This window comes from Drosophila ananassae, chromosome 3R, assembly GCF_017639315.1.
Source record: "Drosophila ananassae strain 14024-0371.13 chromosome 3R, ASM1763931v2, whole genome shotgun sequence".
In the NCBI taxonomy this organism is placed as follows: domain Eukaryota; kingdom Metazoa; phylum Arthropoda; class Insecta; order Diptera; family Drosophilidae; genus Drosophila; species Drosophila ananassae.
The window spans coordinates 14,324,696-14,342,394 of NC_057930.1; the positions used below are offsets into that span (position 1 = coordinate 14,324,696).

At 38.7% G+C, this 17,699-nt stretch overlaps 2 protein-coding genes across 6 annotated transcripts; one reads left to right on the forward strand and one right to left on the reverse strand.

Moving 5' to 3' along the window:
* The first annotated feature begins 342 nt into the window (after positions 1-342).
* Positions 343-12,339, forward strand: LOC6496921 (RNA pseudouridylate synthase domain-containing protein 2). Of its 4 annotated transcripts, none has more exons than XM_014905947.2 (11): positions 343-402; positions 2,557-3,365; positions 9,110-9,202; positions 9,365-9,452; positions 9,515-9,737; positions 10,354-10,441; positions 10,606-10,826; positions 10,886-11,076; positions 11,145-11,372; positions 11,447-11,757; positions 11,816-12,339. In XM_014905947.2, the coding sequence occupies exons 2-11, from the start codon at positions 2,616-2,618 to the stop codon at positions 11,888-11,890; spliced, it is 2,268 nt and encodes a 755-aa protein (XP_014761433.1). In that variant the 5' UTR covers positions 343-402; positions 2,557-2,615; the 3' UTR covers positions 11,891-12,339. The 4 variants fall into 4 exon arrangements, with proteins under 4 accessions (XP_014761433.1, XP_014761432.1, XP_014761434.1 ...); XM_014905946.3 differs by having other exon boundaries at positions 357-598; XM_014905948.3 differs by having other exon boundaries at positions 361-480.
* A 565-nt stretch (positions 12,340-12,904) lies between these two features.
* On the reverse strand, positions 12,905-17,699 carry LOC6498600 (lysosomal alpha-mannosidase). 2 transcript variants are annotated; one of them, XM_014906714.2, is made up of 10 exons: positions 17,394-17,699; positions 16,572-16,942; positions 16,299-16,504; positions 16,105-16,241; positions 15,574-15,707; positions 14,846-15,477; positions 14,555-14,775; positions 14,087-14,498; positions 13,587-14,029; positions 12,905-13,529 (listed from the first exon to the last, which is right to left on the reverse strand). In XM_014906714.2, the coding sequence occupies exons 1-10, from the start codon at positions 17,508-17,510 to the stop codon at positions 12,960-12,962; spliced, it is 3,243 nt and encodes a 1,080-aa protein (XP_014762200.1). In that variant the 5' UTR covers positions 17,511-17,699; the 3' UTR covers positions 12,905-12,959. The 2 variants fall into 2 exon arrangements, with proteins under 2 accessions (XP_014762200.1, XP_001963136.1); XM_001963100.4 differs by lacking the exon at positions 15,574-15,707 and adding an exon at positions 15,858-15,991 and having other exon boundaries at positions 17,394-17,698.

Here is a 17,699-nt window from a genome sequence, read left to right on the forward strand (position 1 = left end):
TATGAAAGAATATATTTAAAATTTTAAATTTCTAGACTGTTAAATAATTGAAGATTGCTAAAACTCTTTAATTTACTTCTTTTTCAATAAAAAAGGCCTAAAAACAACTTCAGAGCAACAGTGCATATGAGTGTTAGAAAACAGCATCGTTTTCTTAAATATTAAATATTACAAATTCATAATTTATTCAAGATTTTAAGTTACATTAACGAGTTCTAATCTTTAAGAAAACTAAAAATAATAAAAAAAAATGACCAACGTAGCCGCGTTCGAATTTTCCTTTCCACCATAATGAAAACCCACCACGGCGAAAAGCAAGTTGGCTTGGCTCGGTGCTTTCCCGAGTTTATTCGGTTTTTTGATTTCGTCTAGAGCAGGTGCTGCCGCGTGAGAGTCGGACAGGTATTGAAACGTGCACGGCAAGCATTTGAAAACATACCGATTTCGCGTGTGATGCCACTTACTTGAAGCCAACGGCTGGTAGGTGCTGCTGGCACCTTTTATTAAATATTTATTCTTTTTCGTAAACAAGACTCTGAGTGGAAGTGACAATCTATATTTTGAACCAAAAACTGTGATTTGCCGGCCTGTTTGAAAAGTAAAGGAAACAAAACTAAAACATAAATACAGAAATCTTTTACCAAAAAAATACAACATCAATGACATAATATCATGATACGCGAATGATCAAAGGAATCAAGATTATATAGTCTAAGATGGACAGATGACTAAACACTCACATAATTAACACGCTAATTTCCCATAACCACATAATTTGATATTAGAGGACGACCATTATGACATTATTTGTCAGAGGCACATTTTCGAGTTTGAGATCTTATTTAATAATATGCTGAAGACCTGAACCAATTGGATATGTGTACAATACATAGGTTACTATATAGATAGCGTATTATACGCACAAGAATACGAGAACTAATAATATTCCCCATTGGCGCACAAATGGTCCATTAATAATATTTTGTTTCGGTACATGAAATGCGTCGAGGCGTTTCAAAATTTTGTACCAGCAGTGAAATTGGATTTACTTTGGCCAGGCACCTTCGGCTAATACAAAAAATTGGCATCTATTATATATATGTAGTCGGTGTCTTTTAAATATAGAAGGTAGCTCCCACTAAAATTTGTTCTTGTTTTTAAGCCCATGATCTATTGTCATCCTCTTAAGATCTGGGGACCTTACACACGCGTTCCGTCGCCTATATATCTGTTTCGTTTTGGTACTGAAGAAAAAGATATTCTTCCTTATAGACTACATAATATAGTTATGCAAGAATTTCGGTTTTTTCTTTTGAAAAATGTACTAAACCACTCGAATGATACACAATTGTGGTTGATATTTTGATAAAATGGAACTAAAACAAAAGACGAGTGATGACAAAAACGAGTGTGTCTATATCTATGATATCTATGTGTTTATGTACATTCCTACGTATTAGGGAACTGAAAAATTTCAAATTTTCTTTCTGGTTTCTTGACGAACACGAGCCGTCGAAAAAGACCTAGTAATATACAAAAACTTATTTTAGCACAAGCTCCTTGAGTAAATAGAAATGTTTACACGTGCACATTTGTGCCATTTGTCTCAGTAGGTGGTGAGAAATATTTAGCCCGTCAGTCTGTATACCTGATTTTTGATAGTTGACTCTCTAAACACTATATCGTGAGCCGATATCTTAATGCGTTCTGTCGTATACGTATTGTTTCATTACACGTATATATAGGTTTGAATTTATATAGAATGAGGCACGCATACGCAATGCCATTTGGCAAAAATCTGAAAAGACGCATGTACACGAGAAAAATATAGGTTTATACATATTTTAGAGGATATATTAGACACACATTACTTTGTCTCCCCCTTGAGGTTTGGCCAGCAAAAGATCCAGATGGCTAATGAATTACTCTCTGCCAAACCTTTGAACTGCATGTTGTTCTTTCGTGAATATGTTTTCATATACCCATAAAACTGGACTGTTTTTCAAAAACAGAGCACATGATCACTTTATGAAGTTCAAAACCAATAAACATATAGTTCCGACTTTTTATTTAAGGCTGTGATGGGGAATTGGTTAACGGCCTTCTGCTAATAGAAACCACAAATTAACGCACGAACATTTATATACCTTCGATTTTATACATAATGCCGAATAGGTGTTCATAAACACTAAAAAATAAATAAACATTTTGTTTAGCAATTTGTTTATATTTTTAATTCACAATATAGAGCCTTAAATCTGTTTTTATTCTCAAATAAAACAGTCGAAGTTAGCCTCCATAACCATTCACACTCATTCATTTCATAGATCTGTAATTTACTTATAAAACCCATAGAAAAAAATCCAATGGACTCTACAATTCACTGCGCAATCAATATAAACAAATGGTCCTAAAACTCGAAATAACTCTGTGTGTGATTTTAATTGTTGAAATCTGTGCAGCTGTTGTATTAGCCAAACGTAATTAATGTTATTTTCGATAAAAGAGAAATAAGAAACAGCCCAAATTAAACAAACAATCCAATCCAATCTACAGTTTCTTCGCTGAAAGTGATATAATAAACACAGAAACCTAGAGAAGTAGCCGTCGGAACAATGCAGAATTCTCCGGCATCTTGTGCGTGGTATCTGCCCTGGACCCTGGCAGCCCAGCAGCACCAGCAGAAGCTCCTCCAGACGATGCAGTCCCCGTTCCTGGACAAACTGGGAGCCGCCTCTGTGGGCGGCGGGATATTTGCCGCCCAGCCTCAAATGCAGCAGCAACTGTCGCCAAACACGGCGGCCGCCCCGCCGGCAAACTACCAGCAGCCAGCTCTTCATCCGAGCGCCGCTCCGGGAGCGCATTTCTCAATGGGATCACCCTACAACCTGGCGCCACAGCTCCTCAACGCCGGCCAGGCCCAAGGATATGCCGGACAGTTGAATCCTACCCAGCAGTCGCACCTGATGCACTCCGCCATGTTCTCCTCCCTGCCGATGGGCGCTTACTACTCCCCCAATGCCGGAGCAGGGCATGCTGCCTTCGGAGGAGTTCCCATGCCGACGGCCGCCCAGCAGTCACTTCTAGCCGCCGCCGCTGCTGCCGGAGGAGCACCGGGCCTGGGCCAGCAGACGCCCACTTCGGTGCCCGTCCAGATGCCCGTGCAGATGGCCCAGCGGGCAACATCCGCCCCCTGTGTCCAGCCCCTGGTCCAGCCGCTGAACTGCCTGCCCCAGGAGCTGAACCACCTGTCGTCCGCCATCAATCTCAATCTGAGCAACGGGCTGGTCGGGCTGCGGAATCCGGCCCCGCCGCTCTCCTCTATCCAGATCTTGCCAGGTGCCGAGGTGCCGACAAATAAAAAGGTGAGTAGCTACCTACCTGTTTGCCTAGTGCTCGTAGCGAAACCCACTGTTTGTGTTCAAACGAAGGTTAAAACTTATTTGCTCTCAACTGAATAAAACTACAATACGTACACTGAGGGAACAGGCGTTATCTAATATCAAGAAATGTGTATTTCCTTATAATTCAAGTTTATTTTAGTTTTGAGCAGTTTTTTTTTTTGTGTTTTTCTGTTGAGGATTTTATAGCTCCCATTGGCATTAGTAATTTCTTATATTTTAAAAACAAACTATGTCTGATTTCAGATTTTATTAGCCACATTAGTTTGTACTTTATAGTTTCTGGTCAAAATAATGATATTTTGTTTCAAAAACAAAACATATATTTAAAAGATTTCGGACGTGCTTGCCTCTTTTTCATAGTAGTTTATGGGAAAAATGCGTATTAGTTAATATACATTATGCAATAATACCTTTTAACTGTCTTTTAAAAAGATAATGCCCCTTTATAAAGCTTAGGAATCACTCAAAAACTGATCTTCAATCAAAGGGATTAAAGAAAGTCTTCCTAAAAGCATTTTTTTTAAACCAGAACTTACATTAAGTCCCTATTTCGAAGCATTAAAGTACAAACTTGAATCTAAACTAAAAGCCTCAATCACCACTAATTGGTCTACCACTTACTGATGTTACTCCATAACGAGGTGTTGCCTCATTTTTTTTGCCAACGTGATGTCAAAATTAATCACAAATTATTTCGTATTTGAAAGTTTCTTACCCGACAATACGTATATTTAGCGTGTTTTTATTTTACAATAAAATCATCTGAAGTAGCATTTGTTTTAAGTCTGGTTACATTTCGGCTCTCAGATTTTCCAGTTGGCTAGATACGGCTTTATTATACACTACTTAGCTGCTGTTTGCAGGGCCTTTTGCGGCTATCTTTTGAAACCCGATGATTTCATAAGCCAAATGGTGAGCGGGCAGCCAACTGAGTTGGTCAAGGTTTCTGTTATAGCCTAGCCTCCTCCTCCTCCCAAAACATGCTAGTTGCGGCTCCGAGATGTTTTCCATTGTTTAATGCACATAAGTAATTGACGCATTTCAGTGTCTATAACTTTACACTTGCCAAGCTTATGTATCTACACTGTACATATATGACCATGAAAATCCAGTAAGCTGCATCTAAATACACAATAACAACACTCGTTTGTAAGGTAGACAATAAGACGGGTCAGTGGCGTCAAAACGAGGGGTCACTAAATATTTCTACCTATCCGGAAAGCTATTTCCAGCTCATATTCTTTGATCTATTCGCATCAATTGATTTTTGGCATCATTTCGATTTTATATCCCCCATTTAAAATTATTACAAATTGTCTTACAAATTTCCTTTGATTACAATTCATTCACATTAAAAAGCCACATGTGCCTGAAAGTGCACACCGTTTGGAAACATTTGTTTTTCTTGCCCATAATATAAACTTTTAAATACCTTGAATACACTGTATAATGCACCTGTGTTTCTCAAACATCTTTACCCTAATGATGGCTAAAATAAAGCTTGTTTAAAAACATGTTTTCAAACGAAGAACTTCGTTTAAGAACCCCTTTTAAGCCAAGAGGATTGCTGCCACCTCTGATCTGGATTTCCTGTTCATCTTCGGTTCAAGATGAGCTCTGTATAGGAGCAGAGAACTGGAAAATTGTATCATTTATGGCTAAGTAGATAAGCACCGTTATAGGATCAGACGAATAGAATGTCACTGGACCATTCTTAGCTTTTAGCAACCGGCTTTTCGCAAATGTTGCTGCTGCTGCCGCCACTTGAATGCACTTGCAACAACTTACCATACTTGGTGCAAACCTACTTGAATCAATCTAGTTTTGTTTCTCCTTCAAGTCAAAAAAGCGCCTACGGATTTCACAGTTAACTCACTGAGATATTTTAATTGCAAAGAAAAAATTCTAGGTATATATCAGACATATCATAATTAGAATTGCTAATTTCCCTGTGCACATTTTTATTTGTTCGCAACTTTTTAATTGCTAGTGGTGGTGTTTATTTATGACGTTGTATGAGTACCAATGGCCTAGCCTATACAATTAAAAAATCATATCAAGATAGAGGACGTCTTCAAAAATAATTTAAGTACAATTTTAAGGTAAAATTAACGAACTATGAGATCGTAAAACATGAATTATGGCACTTGTTTATGAGAAATATTTGCATAGGAAAGTCATTTCTTTCAATAATTATTTTTACGATATACGCATAAATTAGTTAATAATAGTAAAAAAATTCTAACCTTTGACTTAAGTGCAAGATAAATAAAATATACAATTTTTTTCTATTGAATTTTATCCTAAAAAGAAAACTTATACAGACTCAGTACATATTTTTCAAAAATTTGTATTTGTGATTGAACGTTTTTGGAAATCAGACTATTTCATTTTATTAAAAAAACTCAAATGCAAAATTTCTTATATTATAATGACTTTATAAATCCATTTATCCTTTCAAAATAAATTGTTATTTTGGCTCATGAATGATTTAAAAGAATAAATAAAATTTATTTATTTATGAACGCTTTCGAAAATTTTGCTAAGAAAAGGAATACATAACAATAAAATAAAAGAAAGTTAAAGACACAAATTTTGAATAAATTAAATGAAAAAATTCATATTATATAATTTATTTTTTAAAACAATTTTCTTACCTGATTAGCAATATTCCTTTGAGTTTATTGACTTGATAAGTAGACTCACTCTTTTAAAACGAAATCATTGTGATTTGTTTATGAACAATTAATGCTACGCGTTAATGAAATCAAGAATAACAAAATAGAAAACTAGCTTTCGAATAGCCTCTCAAAAATTATGAATAATATATATGTGAAGAGTGAAAAAACAAGAGAAGAAAAGAAACTATAGTTCTATTATGAGTGCTCTTGAAAATTGATAATTAATAAAACCGTGGGCAGTAGTCACGTGTTGTCTTCCAGACCCGGGGGCTGACTTTTGTGGGTCTCCTCGCACCCGCACTCGGATGTGGCACTCGGCACTCGCACCTTGCGCAACATATAGCGCAGTGGTGTGCAGGCGATAAAAGCGTGCCGCCCCCGCCTTGTACTTCGCCCCCCAGCGATCTTCTCCATGATCAGCCTTGGGGTGGGCGGACTCATAAATATATTCTGCTAGTGCTAGAATCAGACGCAGCCGGCATAGTGCCGGCCCGGCATTCGCATGAAATTATATCAAAAATGTGATAGAAAAAAAATGATATAGTTTGCATAAATTTCCCGACAAAGAAATACCTCGGAGTCACCTTGAAGGCAAAGTTAAAACACGGGTTCCAATCGAATATCTCGGTCAACCGAGTGCCCCAGACAGATCGTATATGTACGACCACTATGAGGACTGTGTCTCGTTTGGAAAACCAATATACTCCAAACTCTGGGGCAACGAGTATAATTGGATATGCATTTTTTTCGTGCACATATAGATGTATCTCGTATATGCATAAGTCTAGATATATGTATGTACAATTCTATAGGTATCTATAGAATTTTTTTTAATACATTTAAGATAATTATGGGAATGTGTGAGTGCCATGAGCCGTACGCCACGATCGCTGGCAACAGGTCTCCGCTGTTGAATGATTCAATTAATTGATCATCTTCGTTTATATTCATCTCTCATGGATGAGTAGACGTAAAAAGCGTGTAGGAGGTCTTCATTCATTTGTCTTCGATGGAAATCATCATAGTGGTAATTGGCCAGTGCAAACTTATTTTTTGCCAGATATAATCAGGCGAGACTAATTTTGAACCAGATTCGAATTTTCCATTAGCAGGCCCTACATTCTAGACATGTGTGCCTTTCGTAGCCTATGGGGAGGTATATTTTTCATTTTCATGTCAATCAAAAATGGTTTATTTTCGGTGTTGAACATGCACTAATGTAGTCTTAACAAATATTTACTGCCGTCCGTATTTTTAGGGGCCTTGTAAAAGCCAGAAGCCCAGAAAGCCAGATACTCATTGCTAACTTGTGTTTGCTGCAAAAATAAACAATTATTCCCGGGCCTCTGAGCCATCAACGAAGTGAAAAATGGTTATTGCATGTTATGATATGACGATTGAAATAATTGTTTAAGTTTCTTGTATTTAAATTTTATGTAATCAACTTTAGTTTTTGTGCGGATATCACGATAGGCTATAAATTAGATAAACAAAAAAAACAATGTTTGGATGAGCCACAAATCGGAAATTGAGTTTCCTCTTGACTGAAAGTGAAACAATCAGTTGTTTCCCAAATTGTTTTTTTAAGATATTGTTTCGGAGAACCCCTAGCCGTTAAACAAATGTTTCTGAAATCCAATCTTTACACAAAAAACAAGACATTTGACAAGATCCGGACATTTAAAAATATTAAAGTTCATGTTCTTTTGAAAACTAAAGCTCAATTGTAGTAAAACTATAATCTCTACTAGCAGATCGGGAAACCCAAACATAAAGACACTCCAACTCTTGACATGTTACGATTTCTGATACTTGAGCAGGTGAAACTACTCAAGTATTTATTTCTTTTGGCTAATTTTTAGGTTAGTACAACGGCGCTAGTATATATTCGGCTGTTTATAATGATCTAAATTTAAAACGAATTCATATATTTCGAGAGTATCGCTTGTGCATTGTTCTGGGGTTGAGACTCTTTTTAAAATATGTACACGGTCATGCATATGTGTATACGCATCTTAGATCCATTGTAACTGTAGGATCTCGTCCGCTGCTCATGGGGATTTCATAGAGAACCGTAGCTCTGCCAGACAGAATATCATCTAGTCTCATCTCCCGTGGTCTTTGGGGTCGGGTCCATCCGTTGCTCTCCCGCGCGACTTTTTGGGCATGCAACATGTTTCCATCACTCGTTGGGCGCATTGCCAAGGAAAGCACAGCGAACACAAGAAAGCCATAATGAAGTAATTCGACTACCAGATACCCGGTACTTGAGATTCTTTAATTGGTTTCTTATTAAACCAGACATCTGGCTGAAAATTATTGTTTTCTAATTGATTATGAAAGATTTCAAGGTATTACATTGTTGAAAGCTTACATGTTTATCTTGAAATAGACAGTCTATTATAGAATGAGTTACAAGAAGAGTTAGAACACTTTCATAGAAGAATTAGGTAGAATTAAGTACTGATTTAATGTTTATTTAAGTTTAATCTTTAAACAAAAAACAGACAGGACACAAGAGCTATAGAAACCATATCTTAAAAGAATTCAACATCTCAAAACCAAACCCAATCAATTATTATTAAATTAATGTTCAAATCAAGACCCCTTAGACTCATAAAAAAAGACGCCCTTAGTTTATAATATATTTAACTAAATAGAACTCAATATGCTCGTTTACCTTGCGAGTACCGTGCATTAAAGACAAACGTCAGCCAATAGTAGCTCTGATGCCTTCACCAAACAAATATCATACATATAAACATCGAAGGCAAGTACATATCCCCAACTGTTTATAAATATATGTACGTCTTCCTAGAACAATATTTACGTATCTATGTGAACTTACGTAATTCAAAACACAAATGTAACCCGAGTACCACCAAGAGCATCTTACTTTGACCCAATTTTTAAAGACAAAAAATTATGATGGAAAAGCATATTTCTTTTTTTGATCTTAAGCTTCTTGGAATTTTGGATTTCACTTCCATAATTAAACAAAGTGCATTGTATCTTCTGTTACAGACTACTTCTCCGAGGGAGTCGGAAATTCTAAAAGTCAAAGTCCCCGAAAAGCGCAAAACCGAGGATAACGATCAAATAAAAGAATTAAAGAAGGTAAATATCAATCATTTATTATTCATTAGATGCGTCCAGTAATTGATCACGACTAGTGAGCATTTTCAAGATTTTTATTTGCTAAATGCTCAATCATGCAATAAACTTCTCATGAAGTAGTAGCTATTTACGAAACCTAATGTTATGTAACCATTTTTCAAGGCTAAACTCGAGACTAAGGCATTGAAGGCTAAAAGACCCGGATTCACGGATGAGAGATATCAAGAGACCTCCTACTACATGGAAAACGGCAAGTCTTTTATATTTAACAATTCTGGTGGAACTTGGACTGAGTGAATGATTATTGAATAGGTCTTCGAAAGGTCTATCCATATTACTTTACATTCACAACCTTCACGAAGGGTCGATGGGTGGGTGAGAAGATTCTGGACATATTCTCCCGCGAGTTCCGAGCCCATCCCGCCGAGGAGTATGAACGATGCATCCAAACTGGCACCTTGACAGTGAACTTTGAGAAAGTGCCCATTGATTATCGGCTGAAGCACAACGATCTACTGGCTAATATTGTTCACAGGTAAAATAATTAAAATTCTTAATTGTCTTTCTCAAGCAAAGCCATGCAATTCAAGTGATTTATCTTCCATATACTTCCGTCATACTGTGCTTGCTAAATATTTACATATAATGTCTGTTTCTAATGCTCAAAAAATGCCAGTGCATCGCAAATCAAATTGTGAATAAAGTGTCAAAATATATATACCATGAACAATTGTGTGAACATCATTAATAACTCAAGGCAACCAAGTGACAACTTCCTACAAGCATCTTTGTCTTCATTTTCGAAAATTAATTTACGAAATCAAATTCCCAATTTACAGGGGAGCGGCTTTTTAATGAGTTTTTGGGTTTTAATATTTATCCCAAGAATTGTCTTCAATCACTTACCACAAAAATTTACGATATCACATGATGAAACCGCCAAGCTGCGCGCCACAATAGTGAAAGTCTGCTCCACATTTCTGCAAATAATGAACCATTATTTATAAGTTTATTGATTTAAGTTGACTCATTATTAATGTCTTAATTTCATTCCATATTGCATAACGTTATTGCATTTCCAATCTCTTAAGCAACAAACGACGGAGATGAAATATCAAACTAACACTTAAATTTCACGGCTATCTTTACAGACACGAAGTACCTGTGACTTGTCAACCAATTAAAATTGTGCATATGGATGAGGACATAGTAGTTGTAAATAAGCCAGCATCGATACCTGTAAGTGGCTTAAACGACTGCCATTTTACACATTTTCTATACAAAAATCAATCCAAGCTACTTCTGTTTAAGTCTAATATTTTTCTGTTATCACTTACGCAAAATAATTATAACTTAATTGTAGGATCTTTTTTAAGGCTTATTCTTAAATGCAATTGTTTCAGGTACATCCATGTGGACGGTACAGGCATAATACTGTAGTCTTTATACTTGCCAAGGAGTTCAATCTCAAGAATCTAAGGACGATTCATCGTCTAGATCGTCTCACGTCAGGACTGTTGTTATTCGGAAGGAGTCCCAAGAAAGCGCGACAAATGGAGCAACAAATACGCAACAGGCAGGTGGAGAAGGAGTATATTTGCCGGGTCGAAGGTGTTTTCCCAGAGTAAGTAAACACTTCCCATAAAACATATATATTTTTTAATAATAATTAATACTTATCAGTGGCGTTGTGGAGTGCAAGGAACCCATTGAAGTGGTTAGCTACAAAATTGGCGTTTGCAAGGTGTCGCCAAAGGGCAAAGATTGTACAACGACTTTCCAAAAGCTATCGCAGAATGGCACAACCAGTGTAGTTCTGTGCAAGCCACTCACCGGACGAATGCATCAGATTCGAGTGCATTTGCAGTACTTGGGTAAGAGGTTCTTCACAATTTCAGTTCCCATTTGTTGTTTCCAAGAACAACGTTGTTTCTTTTTATAGGCTACCCCATTCTGAACGATCCTCTATACAATCACGAAGTGTTTGGACCCCTGAAGGGTCGATCCGGCGATATCGGTGGGAAGTCAGACGATGAGCTAATCCGAGATCTCATAAATATACATAATGCGGAGAATTGGTTGGGCATAGATTGTGATTCCGATATATCAATGTTTAAGAACTCCAAGGATGAAACCGACGGCGAAAGTCTCAGCAGCGAGCACACTTCCGGTGGGTGTTTAGCATACGCTTTTGTTTCTAATTTTTCTAATTTATTTCTCACTTTTAAAAATATCATTCTCCAGTTGTCCACCATAGTGACGATGATGTGGGTATAAATTCACGGGAAACTACTCCGCCCTGTATCGAGGCCCAACAGCCGGAACTTGGTGTTAAAAATGTAGAACAAACCAATATTGTCAAAGAATATCCAGTTACCGCACCGAAGTCTTCCCCGGAAAGTGGTTCCATGGATTCAGTTGCCGGTTTTGGGGGTGAGAGTGGGTCAAAACTGAACAAGGTCACCGTTGATGAGCACTGCTACGAGTGCAAAGTTCACTATCGCGATCCAAAGTCGAAGGACCTTATAATGTATCTGCATGCATGGAAGTACAAGGTGACGTTATAACTTTATTAAATAAAATATATTATTTTAATAGTCTTTATTTTTTCAGGGCCCTGGCTGGGAGTATGAAACTGAGTTACCAAACTGGGCCCGCAACGATTGGGACCACTTAGACTCCACATGAGTACACTATACTACGTACATTAGGAACCAAGCAGACCAAAATCAACAAAAACATATATTTATATATATATCATAAATAAATACTGTGCCTTTAAGATTGGATAGCATGCATACGCTTCTGTTAATGCATTAAAAAATACAATAATAATAATACTTATGTACACAAAGGCGTAGCATATTAGAATCCTAAACAAAAAGTTCACAATCAACCACAAATAGGCTAATACAAGAGCTGAAAAGACGTGCAAATAAATTCGAAGCTTTTATTACAAATTATTAGGTATATTTATATGTATACAAGACATGCACTTATCTGAATAAACGATATGTGAAAGGCAATATTATAATCGGAATAGACAACTTTATAGATAATAGTTTATATCGAGTGTAAATCAAGATCATATACTCATCCAAGGATATTAATAAAATTTTACAAATGTTTCTTAGAAAATATGCCAAACTGTGAATTTTTATGTGGGAAATTGAATATTTAATATCACAGCTAAACGGCCGACTGCAATAAATTCTTCTAAAACACCACTTGCCCCAAAAACTTTGAAAGTAACCAAACTTTTTTCATTAAAATGCACTTTTCCAGGCTGCCCCTGCCATTGCGTTTGCAACTAATTGTTGCATTTTTTATTAAAGAGGGTAAGGCCTTCATTTGCACAACTATATTACATAACAATGTATTTTTGGCTGGACATTCCTCTCTGGGGTATAGAGGGACTTGCAATGCCCCCTGAGAGGAAAGTTTCCCCTAAGAGGGAATGATTGTAGAAGGTATCCTAAAGTAGATTTTTGCTTTCCCTTGAATTATTCAGCAATTACTTGCAGTACTTTCCTCCACCTATGAATGTTTTACTTTTTTAATTAAAGAAGAGGGGTGACCATTTAATTTCAGCAAAGGTCTTATTAAATATGTAATCCAGAGAAACCGAAAAACAACTGCATTCTGTTCATTAAGTTCCTACGCTTCAACCTCTCAGAAGAAGCATAAAACCAGAGACATAAATACACTTTAATATTAAAAATTTATTCTTTAAAAAATTGCTATTTGTTCGGCAACCTTAAGCTTCTGATAAATATACAATAAATGTACGGATCTCCATGGGACTCAGCTCGACAATATAATCCTTGCTATCGCTGTCAGCGTAGAGGGACATGTCTATATCCTCATCGGATAACTTGGATTTACGGGCATCGTACATATTGTATAAGGAAGGATTAATTTCACGCTTAATGCGATTGCTCTCGGCTCCCAATTGTCCGGCTGGCAGGGCTTCATCTGAGTATTTAACCTCCAGTAATGGTTTATCGGCCCTCAGTAGCTGAACCGAATCGGCTTCCTGCGGGAATGTGCCATAGGTGTTGAAGGCAGCGGCCTCGGAGTCGGGGGCAAATTGAAGGCGCTGGGTCTCGTCCAACCAGGCATTTCCATCCAGGGTAGTCTCCCGCATGCTCTCCACATTGAAGGAACTCAGAACATTCTTCACATTGAACTGAACGGGCTTGGAGTACATCGCATCCTCGCCATTCTCCAGGAAGTGCTCGAAACGGACCAGCAGTTGGTTCTCGTGCCACGGCTCCAGGGTGAGCAGATGCACGGGCTTGGGCAGGACCAAAGAAACTCCAGAGAACTATAGAAAGAGATTATTATAAAGAAATTAAATACTTAAAAAATAATATAATCTTACAGTATTGGTAAAGGAAGTGCGCCATTCCTCGGCCGTGTAGTTCTCCACGTTGCTGAAGAATTTCCATGTGGGCAGCAGTTTCTCCAACTGGACCAGTCGCTCAAGGGATTTTAGGGAAACGCCTTCACGATCCTTGGACAGACCGAAGAAGAGATGGTGCTTGCCGCGGGCAATCAGACCCTCCCCGTATTCCGTTTCATTCAGAGCCTCTCCGACTCCGAAGGCATCATCGCGCAGAAGGCGACGGTGCACCATCAGTTCCAGGGAACCATCCTTCAGGGAGCTGCCACCCTGAGCTCTATCGGTCAGGATGGCCATACGGGCTGTATCGTCCTCCAAGTCGATTTTGGTGGTAATGGGATAATAGTTGCCAGCCACTTCCTCGTTGATCTTCACATCCCAGGTATCGCGATGGTTCAGCTTTCGCTTAATCATTTCACGACCTGTTTGGAAAGAAATATTAGTAACCCTCAGTAAGGACCAGGTATCTACTACCTTACCATTAGAATCCGTGTAGAAAACACCATCGGACTCAATGTCAGAGCTGAAACGAGTGATAACCTCCTTGCCGATATTGTCATCAATGGGAATAGGTCCCACCAACCACTCAAACTCCGCAAAGGAATCCTTTTTGTAGACTCGCACCACCTGGCTGATCCAGTCATTGAACTTCTGGTGGACTTCCTCAACCAGATCGCCCTTGTAGACCTCAATTTCCACATGATCGGAGGAGAAGTCAATCTTGTTCTCGTTGGGCCGGAAGATGTAGGCGCCAGATGATCGGTTCAGGAACTCGGCATTGTTGCCGACAGCACCTTCGTAGAACAAGAAGTCCTGGGTAACCAGTCGGGTAAGACCATCAGCTGTCACCTCTGAGAGGAAACCATTCGTATCGAATCCAAGTTTAATGTTCTAAAGAAAAACTGTTGTCTTAGAAGGATAATATTTTTGGGTTTTAAGAAACTCACTTCATTTCCGATGAATGTAACACTGGAAGTAGCCTTTGGTGTGGCTTGTGGCTTCAGAGTTTTTCGAGAACTTTCAGACTTTTCAATATAGTACGACCTATAGCCCAACGCAGGAATATTGGTGGCCCGGAAAACAAGCTCGTATTTGGCTGTGGAAGCTCGGTGCTTGATATTGTTGACGGTACCAGGAACTGGAACCACTTGGGTGGCCAACTCTACGCCTGAAAGTTTAAGAAATAATTTGTTAAGAAATGTCTTGTAAAAATTAGGTTATTTTCCAAGTAAACCTACCTTTGTTGTCTATGATTTTGTACTCTGATCCACTCACTGGAATCCTTATGTACTCGCTAACCACATGGCCCAGTGGGTTGTACAAAGTCAAGGAGAAGCGGTCATTCGACTCCGAAACCGGACAAGAGGTAATGTTTAGCAGGGGGCAGTTTTTGAACTCCAAAACATATTTGCCGCTCTGCTGCTGGCTGGCTGGCACTGACAATTGGTTAAGGACATTCCGGGTGGTGGCCTCGCACGCCTTAAAGCTGACACTCAGACGCTTTGCATAATCCAGGGCTACTTTTTCCTTTTCCGTTCCTGTTATGGCATCGTGGTGCTGCATTATGCCCAGAGTCTCGCGCATAAAGTTCAAATGGGGGTCAAACTCATTGGCCTTTTTGGGGGCCAGGGCGCTGAGTTGCTTGCAGACTTGCAGGAAGTGATTACCATCCCGCTCGAATCGCTTAAGAGTGGGCCGGGACGTGAAGTAGCCAGTCCAGTAGGCATGCGGATCGGAAGCATAGGGGAAGAAGTCGTCGCTCTTGGTGGGCCAAGTGATTCCTGCATCGTGCAGGGACTTCAAGTAGCACGAGGGTGTCGAGTACAGGAGGTTTATGTTTGAGCCATTAGCCTGTCGCTCATTGGCATACCTGGGAGTTGGTTAAAAAAGGAAATGCCATTTAGTTACCAAAATGAGTCTAACACTTTCTCTCGTTATCTGTTAAGGAAAGCCCTTCCCTACTTACTTTATCAACTTGTCCAGATTCTTATACCACATATCGGCATTTTGGTAGTGGAAATCTTCACCCATGGTGAGGATCACGTTTTGAGTGCGATAGCGGGTGGCCATTTTAGTGACATATTCAAAGAAGGCATCAACCTGTTTGACATTATGGTTAATGTGATTTTATTCATAAATCAGACGGCACAGCGGAGGATAATGGACGGAGTACAGGACGGGAAAATTTTGAATTTAAGGGCTTTCGTTAACAGTTTGCAGTGCAAGAACATAACAATTATGTGAAATTACCGTATCAACTTGTCCAGGTTTTTGTAATAAATCTGAGCAGCCTGGTAGGTGAAATCGCCACCCATTGTGATAATGACATTGTTGGTGCGGTAGTATTTGGATTGGGTCTCGGCGAAATCCAAAAACGCATCAACCTGATGGCATGGAGGACACAAACAAAAGACATGACATAGACAGAAAACTCAACCAAATGCCAGAAGCCAAAAAACATGGAAATTATACGAAAATAGGATGCTAGAAACCATACCTTCTCTTTGACATTATTATCGGGACTGTGTTTGCCGTCAATAATGGGTGTATCACTGCAGAGAACGTCGAAACAGAAACCATCCGGGGCCTGGTAGTTGTTGTAGAGAGCTCCGCTGAACAGATCCGATTGTTCTCCTAAAATGAATAGCCTTTTAAATAAATATTTATGGTGATAAGTGGATTAATAGTTACCCAAGTTGGCCGAACCATGCCAGATCATTTCAGCGTTTTTGGTCATCAAACGTTCGTCCTTATCCTGGTAGTCCAGGCGACCGAAAAACATGCCATCAAAGCCCATCTGAGCAAACATGGAAGCCATCTCCCTGGAGTGGCCAAAGGGATCGATTTGCCATCCAACGCGAGGACGGCCACATTCTCCGAAAGTGTCGTTCAAAAGTCTGAAATTTTACAACCAAAATTGGTAATTGGTTCTTGAGATACTTGAGATAAGTATCGGCTTATCACCTTAATCCCCAGGCGAACTGATCAATCACACTTTGATAATGGGTGGTTGCCTCATCGTTCATGCTCCAAGCTCCACCGATAAACTCCAGTCGTCCCTGTTCGACCAACATTTTGACGGCATCCTGGACCTTGGGCGTCTGCTCCTTCCACCACTTGAAGAAGAAGGCGGATTCCACGTAAATAAATCGCTTCTCGGGGTCTCTCAGCAAAGCCTCAACCACAGAGTCGATGATGTATTGTACACCAGCTTTCTGAATCCTGGTCTCGCTTCCATAGTAGTATTGGTCCACGGTCTTCAGCCAGCCCACATCATCGTGGGTGTGTGCCACAAGATGCACGTTCAGCATGTTGGGTTTTGTTGGGTGGCAGCTCTGAAGGAAAAGATTTTAAATTGTTATTTATGTTTTATAAAACATACTCTTATATAGTCAAGTATTGCATGAAAATATTTATAAAATAATATATACACCAAGCCAAAAACCAATTAAAGTCTGTTTTTGTATTTATATATTATGGCTTATCTGTAGCACAAAAATATATGAATTATAATTAGGACTCTATATAAAAAAAAATAATAAGGGGTGTAAAAAAATAAAATGACTGATAGCTGAGAATAAACATAGATTAACTTAATATGTTTAAAATATAATATTATATTAAATATTCAGATTTAAATAAAAATATTTTAATGATTCGTCTAACATCATGAGACTACAACCATTGTATCTTTCGGTTTCAAATTCAATCTTGCTCGCAGTACCTGCAACATGTTGCATGAGCAACTGTTGCATCTCTTATTTTTGTATCTACAATCTTACGTACCTGATAACCGCATTGAGATCCAGATGCCGGTTGCTGAATGCTCCGAGAGTTGGCATTGCAAATAAAGCAAATCAAAGCCAGCAAAATTGCCAGCCAAGCTGAGGATTTCCCCGACATTGCAGATTTTTTTTTATTTATTTACTTTTAGGGGAAATGCATCCAATTAGTTTATTTTCCTAAAACTGACACTTGGGCTATGGGTAGATACACAATTTTTCGGATGTGCCCCGATGAGGAGCGACTCTCAATGTCCGTAGTACCGATCGCAGTGGCTTCGCAGAGCGGACTGTCCGACCGGAGACCGCA